Source organism: Populus nigra, chromosome 6 (genome assembly GCF_951802175.1).
Source record: "Populus nigra chromosome 6, ddPopNigr1.1, whole genome shotgun sequence".
NCBI lineage: Eukaryota > Viridiplantae > Streptophyta > Magnoliopsida > Malpighiales > Salicaceae > Populus > Populus nigra.
In genome coordinates, this window is record NC_084857.1 from 18,659,622 (window position 1) to 18,666,280 (window position 6,659).

The 6,659-nt window shown below is 36.0% G+C and overlaps 1 protein-coding gene across 2 annotated transcripts; it reads left to right on the forward strand.

Annotated features, from left to right (window-relative positions):
• Positions 1-1,557: 1,557 nt before the first annotated feature.
• LOC133697427 (glutamine synthetase leaf isozyme, chloroplastic) lies at positions 1,558-6,359 on the forward strand. 2 transcript variants are annotated; one of them, XM_062119963.1, is made up of 14 exons: positions 1,558-1,981; positions 2,979-3,248; positions 3,477-3,516; positions 3,631-3,734; positions 3,818-3,866; positions 3,968-4,074; positions 4,255-4,342; positions 4,440-4,568; positions 4,663-4,737; positions 5,061-5,114; positions 5,221-5,258; positions 5,363-5,522; positions 5,624-5,684; positions 5,906-6,359. In XM_062119963.1, exons 2-14 carry the CDS (start codon positions 2,995-2,997, stop codon positions 6,043-6,045), a joined length of 1,299 nt encoding a protein of 432 aa, XP_061975947.1. In that variant the 5' UTR covers positions 1,558-1,981; positions 2,979-2,994; the 3' UTR covers positions 6,046-6,359. The 2 variants fall into 2 exon arrangements, with proteins under 2 accessions (XP_061975947.1, XP_061975948.1); XM_062119964.1 differs by lacking the exon at positions 1,558-1,981 and adding an exon at positions 2,482-2,631.
• The last annotated feature ends 300 nt before the right edge of the window (positions 6,360-6,659 follow it).

A 6,659-nucleotide genomic window follows, 5' to 3' on the forward strand; every position in this document is an offset into this window, starting at 1 on the left:
GAAGAGTTATGCCGATCATATGAGGTGACCCATTGAGTTCTCAAGGGGAGACAGGGTGTTCTTGAAGGTGGCACTATAAAAACATATTTTTCAATTCGGAATGAAGCTCACCTCGTGATATGTTGGTTTGTTTGAGATTTTAGAGAGAATTGGGTCTGTAGCCTACCGATTAAGGTTAACTCCCTATTTGGAGAAATTACACAACGCATTTCATGTGTCGTTATTAAGGAAAGTATAAATTGATCCATCACGATTTCTACCGCAAGTTCCCATAGAGATAAAAGAAGATTTGACGTTAGAAATGAATCCAATAAAGATCTTAGATTGAAGTGAGAAGGAACTAAGGAATAAGAAAGTTCAGCTAGTAAAAATTATGTGTAGGAACTCACAATTTGAAGAAGAAACGTGGGAGAGGGGGTCAGAAATGAGGAGGAAGTATCTTGTATTGTTCTTTACCACATGTATATTTTTTGAAATTTCAAGGATGAAATTGTTTTTGAGGGAGAGGAGAATGTAAACCCCTAAAACATGAATGCATAAGATTAGGTAAATAGAGAAGACTCCATTGGTAAAATACAAAAGCTCTAACTTGAAGTATGAAATACACATAAGTGAATAAGGAGAAAATTGGGACCTAATGTGGAAAAGGGAAAAAAATAACTAAATTGAAAAGACATGAACAGGTTAGGGGTGAAAAAAAAAAGTAGAGAAAAACCTTGTCAACCCTAAGAGTAAAGAGGGGTTGATGGCATAAAAGGGCGAAGGAAGAAGAAGAGCCACTTATCTCTGATTTTTCAAACATATCCAAAACCCCCTCGATCTAGGAGCCTTACCCATTGTCTGTTGTCGTGAACGTTATGACATTCCTTATGAATTAAGGAAAAAATTATTAAGGTTGCTAATTAAATTTAATTCTACATGTATTCAAAATAATATAATTGAATTTGATTATGTAGTTTAGTATTTTATTCCAAATATAAAAATTGTAAAATGTTATTAATTAAATTCAAATAACATATGGAATTGAATTCAATTTTATTTATGTTTAGTTCTAAACATGTTGGTAACTAAATGAATAGAAAAAAATCAAATCAAACCATATGGTTAGTTTCATCACATTGCAAAAAGAAATATTTGCAAATGTAACTTTGGTTTTTGCTCTCTTGAAATACATTTTTGCATATATAAATATCTATAAAAAAAATATCTCAATGTAATAACTAAACTGATAAGTGAGGTTTTTAAATAAGTTTTAGTTATATATATATATTAAGCTGTTGAGTTGAGCAAGAGTTTTTAAGTAATATTTTATTAATTATTCAGGAATTGATTAAAAGAATTTGTTTTCAGTTTATATATTATATAAAAAAATTCATCTTCATCTAAAAGATTAGAGTGTTTGAGTAGGGTTAGTAAAATGGTTTTTGTTTTTTTTTTATTATTATTAATTCTCTAACACTACGATTAAGACAATTTGTTTTCTACTAGTATTTGAACCCCAGGAAGAGTAAACAAATTGTAATGAAGGGAGGTTTAGTGCTAGTTTTTCTCCACCCGTGTCTATTGACGTTACTAGAAGAAGCGTATAATATATGGCACATCAAATACCAAAACTTTAATATATTTCAGTCGCCATCATCATCATCAGCTTACGTTAATCTTGCATGTAAATTTATATGAATTATAATTTCCCGGCAAAAAGAGAAAGCTGAAACCCCTGATTGATTGAGAGAACCTTATCTTGAATAATTAAGAGAACAAAAACTATTTTCCACCACTCATAGCACACCCCTATCTGCTCTGGAAAAGCCAAGAGACCTTTTTGTTTTTGGTCATCAATGCCTCTCAGTATTTTATACTAAAATATACTTCTTCTGCACCAGACGCAGATCTGCCCCCCTCTCTCTTTCTCTCTGCTGAGGCAACTGCTGCAAAACCCACATTCCAGTTTCACTTCCAGCCGTTTTTAGGCAGTTCCCAGGTAATTAAGCAGCTTTTTTACTTCGCTGCCAAATCTTTTTAGCGGTTTCCTTGACAGTGATAACTTTCTATAATGACTTAATGACTTTTGCTATTAGGCAAGCACGTTTTTCTCACATATCTATCGACTCCTAGATATTTGGGACAATGAAATGCGATCCTAGGCTCTTCTGTTACTATATTTTACGGCCACTTTGAGTATATCGTTCATTCTTTTCTCAATCTTGATGTTGTTACTGTATGGAATTTGAAGCGATCATCTTATAAAGCCTTCTTCTTCTTCTTCTTCTTCTTCTTCTTCTTAAAATATCATGATGGCATTGGTGATAGTTTCCTCCTGCTACAGTAAATTTTGGTTAGGATGCGACCAACCAACTTGAGGCTGGTCGGGGTTCTTTTGGTCATTTGAAGAATATGAAAGATGCACTTTATGAACTTTATTTATGCCACTCAATGATCTCTGGTCCGCACATGAGGGATGCTTAGAGAGTTAACCAGTGGACTATCACTGTGGCCGTTAAAGTTCCTCACTTGATTGATTTTCCCCTTTCAGGGGAAACGTTATTTTATATTAGATTTTTGAAAACTGATCTGCCCTTCTTAAAATCATGTCCTTTTAAGTGAAGGAACACTTGTTGGACCATCTTGAAAGTGAGAATTGAAATCTTTTAGCCTATGTTATAACCAAAATGAAAATTTGATAAAAGGGTTCACAAGTAGTTCTTATTTATTTTTGAAGTTAATCACAGTAACATGAAAGAGAAAGGAAGCAAGTTCAGAATTATCTTGTTTCACTTGATTTTTCTTATTAAAGAGATTGTTTCTTGATCATTTACGATTATCTTTTGGTTTTAACAGTCGCTAATAGATCTTCTCTTGTATGATTTGCGTGTCATAGCAGATATGGTTACAGCCTTTTAGCCAGACTACTGTGTTTATAATTTTCCATTTGTTGATTTCTAAATTGTTGGTTAGTTATATTTGTTCTGATTTTCCAGGGAGGAGTAGGTGAAAATGGCACAGATTCTGGCGCCCTCTTCACAATGGCAGATGAGAATAGCAAAGAATTCAGCGCCTGCATGTCCCATGACTGCAAAGATGTGGAGTTCTCTAGTTTTGAAGCAGAACAAAAAAGGAATAGCTAAAAGCTCTGCTAAATTTAGAGTGTTTGCCCTCAAGTCTGAGAACAGCACTATCAATAGGATGGAGGATCTTCTAAATTTGGACCTTACTCCGTACACTGACAAGTTCATTGCTGAGTACATCTGGTACAAACATCTATGCTAAGATATTTCTTTCACATGAGCAAATTTAATCAGTTTTCTGTCCAGTCAGTTAGAATAGCTATGGTAATTTGTGTTTTCCGGATTGAGTTTTCAGTTTCACTTGGAACAGTAAATATTAAGTTAGCTATATCAGTAAGGTTATACCAATGATCTTTCGACATTTCAGCAAGCAGACTTGGATCACTCATGATATTATTCATTTGGATACAGGATTGGAGGATCTGGCATTGATCTTCGTAGCAAGTCAAGGGTAATAAAATGTTTATGATATTAAATAGTGAAAATAAATTGCATGCCTTTTCATTAAGGATTTAGATTTTCTCATCCCCTTTCCTTTTTCATTGATATCAATTAATTTTTGTAGACAATTTCAAAGCCTATAGAGCATCCATCTGAGCTTCCCAAGTGGAACTATGATGGATCAAGTACTGGACAAGCACCAGGAGAGGATAGCGAGGTTATTCTATAGTAAGATCTCGTGAGAAATCTGATAACATTCTGTATTTCTTTCTATTTTGAAGCAATAGTATTGACTCAACACCTTATCCCAGTCCCCAGGCAATTTTCAAGGATCCATTCCGTGGAGGTAACAACATCTTGGTGAGTGTTGTTTAAGACGAGCAACCAGCAATTATGGTTCTGAGGTATAAGCTGAGCTGCATAAATCACATCATTGACATTGTTTTGTTCATTCTACAAAGGTTATGTGTGATACATACACGCCACAAGGCGAGCCCATCCCTACAAACAAACGCCATCGGGCTGCTGAGATTTTCAGTAACAAGAAGGTTATAGATGAAGTTCCATGGTATGTCTTTTTAAGGTGTCTGGGTTTTTCTTTCATACTTGTTTCAGCACGTTATAGTCTTACGTTAGTGTTTTTTCCCTCTAACAATCAACATGTGCAGGTTTTGAAATAGAGTTGGAATGCTTTGTGATAAATATGTGATTAGGATTAGATGTGCTAATATTCTGTGATCTAACATAGGTTTGGGATAGAGCAAGAGTACACCTTACTTCAAACAAACGTGAAGTGGCCTTTGGGCTGGCCTGTTGGAGGCTATCCTGGTCCTCAGGTGATATAGTCTGCTTGTAAAAATCCCAGTTTATTTTTAGTATCACCTTATATGACATGGGATTTTAATGTTCATTGGTGATTTCTGTTTATTTCAGGGTCCTTATTATTGTGGTGCTGGAGCTGATAAGTCTTTTGGTCGTGACATATCAGATGCACATTACAAGGCTTGTATGTATGCTGGAATTAACATTAGCGGCACCAATGGAGAGGTTATGCCAGGCCAGGTTTGCCTCTTACCCTTAGCATTTGCCCTTCAATGATGTATCATTACAGTGTAACTCTCTTTAATCACTATATGATGTTTTTGTTGTTTTGCAGTGGGAGTATCAGGTGGGTCCCAGTGTGGGCATTGATGCTGGAGACCATATCTGGATTTCGAGATACATTCTAGAGGTAATTCACCATGACATTCATAATTTCAATGAAAAGAAATAAACTCTAAGGAGAAAGGTGGTAAATGGAAAGAACACCATTGTTGTAATCCTATCAGTATCCTTGTGAAAGATTTGCTTATATTTTCTTCATACACTTTTGCTCTCTTCTTTCTTCAAATAGTTTCGTGCTGCGCTTTATGTTTCTCTGTCATTTACGAGACCGGCATGTTTTGGAATAGCCTAAATCAGAGATTGGTAAAACTGAAGATTGGACATGGGGAGGATGTGAGCGTGTTTTAACATTAAAATACTTTCTGTATTTCTTTTCCTCTGTTTTGACAGAGAATCACTGAACAAGCTGGTGTTGTGCTCTCACTCGATCCAAAACCAATAGAGGTAATTAATACATATTGGCAACTAGTTTTATTATGATTTTCAGAACACAGTTTTTCCGGTTCTCTTAAATAACATGAATGCATGTAATCTCTCGCTGTGTCGATAGGGTGATTGGAATGGTGCTGGATGCCACACCAATTATAGGTAATAGCATTATTGTTTTACTGTGAATATTAATGCATTATTCTATCAAGGCAGACCAAATGTAAGAGAATACTGATAGTTATATACTACTATTTGTCTGACAGCACAAAGACCATGAGGGAGGAAGGAGGGTTTGAAGCAATAAAGAAGGCAATTTTAAATCTGTCACTTCGCCATAAGGAACACATTAGTGCCTATGGTGAAGGAAATGAGAGAAGGTTGACAGGAAAGCATGAGACAGCAAGCATTGACACCTTTTCCTGGGTATGCTCTTAAGATAAATGAATAACTGAAAAACAAATAAATCAGAAGGGGCTTTTCTTTGCCATGAAGTTCTTATAGGTTTTTCAATTGTTGATATGCAGGGAGTGGCTAATCGTGGTTGCTCCATCCGGGTGGGACGTGAAACTGAGAAGCAAGGAAAAGGTAAACACCCCAATTGTTCTCGAGTGTTGTAAATCCTGTGACCATTTCCCATGAATGGAAGCTTTTTGGATAGATTAAAATGAGTGCACAGGACCGAGTTATTTCCTGTTTTTGCTAATATTATTGTTCTGTGCTTTGGATCTGTCTCTGGAATCAACATCTGCATTGTTCATCAGTTTACTGATCTTTTTTGTTTTTTTCTTTCTATTTGCTATTATTAGGTTACTTGGAGGATAGACGTCCAGCCTCAAACATGGACCCTTATGTCGTGACCTCGCTGCTGGCTGAAACTACAATTTTGTATGAACCAACACTCGAGGCTGAAGCTCTTGCTGCTCAGAAGCTGTCTATGAATGTCTGATATCTGTTGGTTGAAGATAACCTGAAGAGACTCAGGGAGCATCACTTGGATCTAGATGGCCTGCACATGGGAAACTTTCTCATAATTCTCCTGGAAAGATCCTTGTAAACAAAGACCCTGATGTGGATTCATGCCTAATATTGTAAAATGGCCTCTTAGATTGAAGACATTCTTCATGGTGAGTTCTGGATAATTTATTTTGATTTTCAAACCATCACTGTTTTGGACCTTTTTACTCTTGGGTTTTGATTATTTCCCCCTCAAGGGTAAGGAATTGAAGGCATTTCTTCAAAATAAGACAACGCATTTCATAATTTCTGGATAAGCATTGATCAACTTCTTGCATATATACGACTCTCTTCTTGATCAGCATAACAAGGGCGACAGATTTTCTCTTGCTGTTTTTCGAGCCCCCATGGAAGACCATGGCTTCTGGATGCCTTCATGCTCTTAATCCCCAAACACGGGGTTATGTTTTCTCATGATAGCAATCGGTTCATGGGCTAAGATCTCGTTAAACAGATGATTCAGATGGCCACATTCATGCAGAGAATTGTTTATGTATGAGGATTGAGTTCGTCAAGCAATTAATAACTTATGTTTTACCTGTGAAT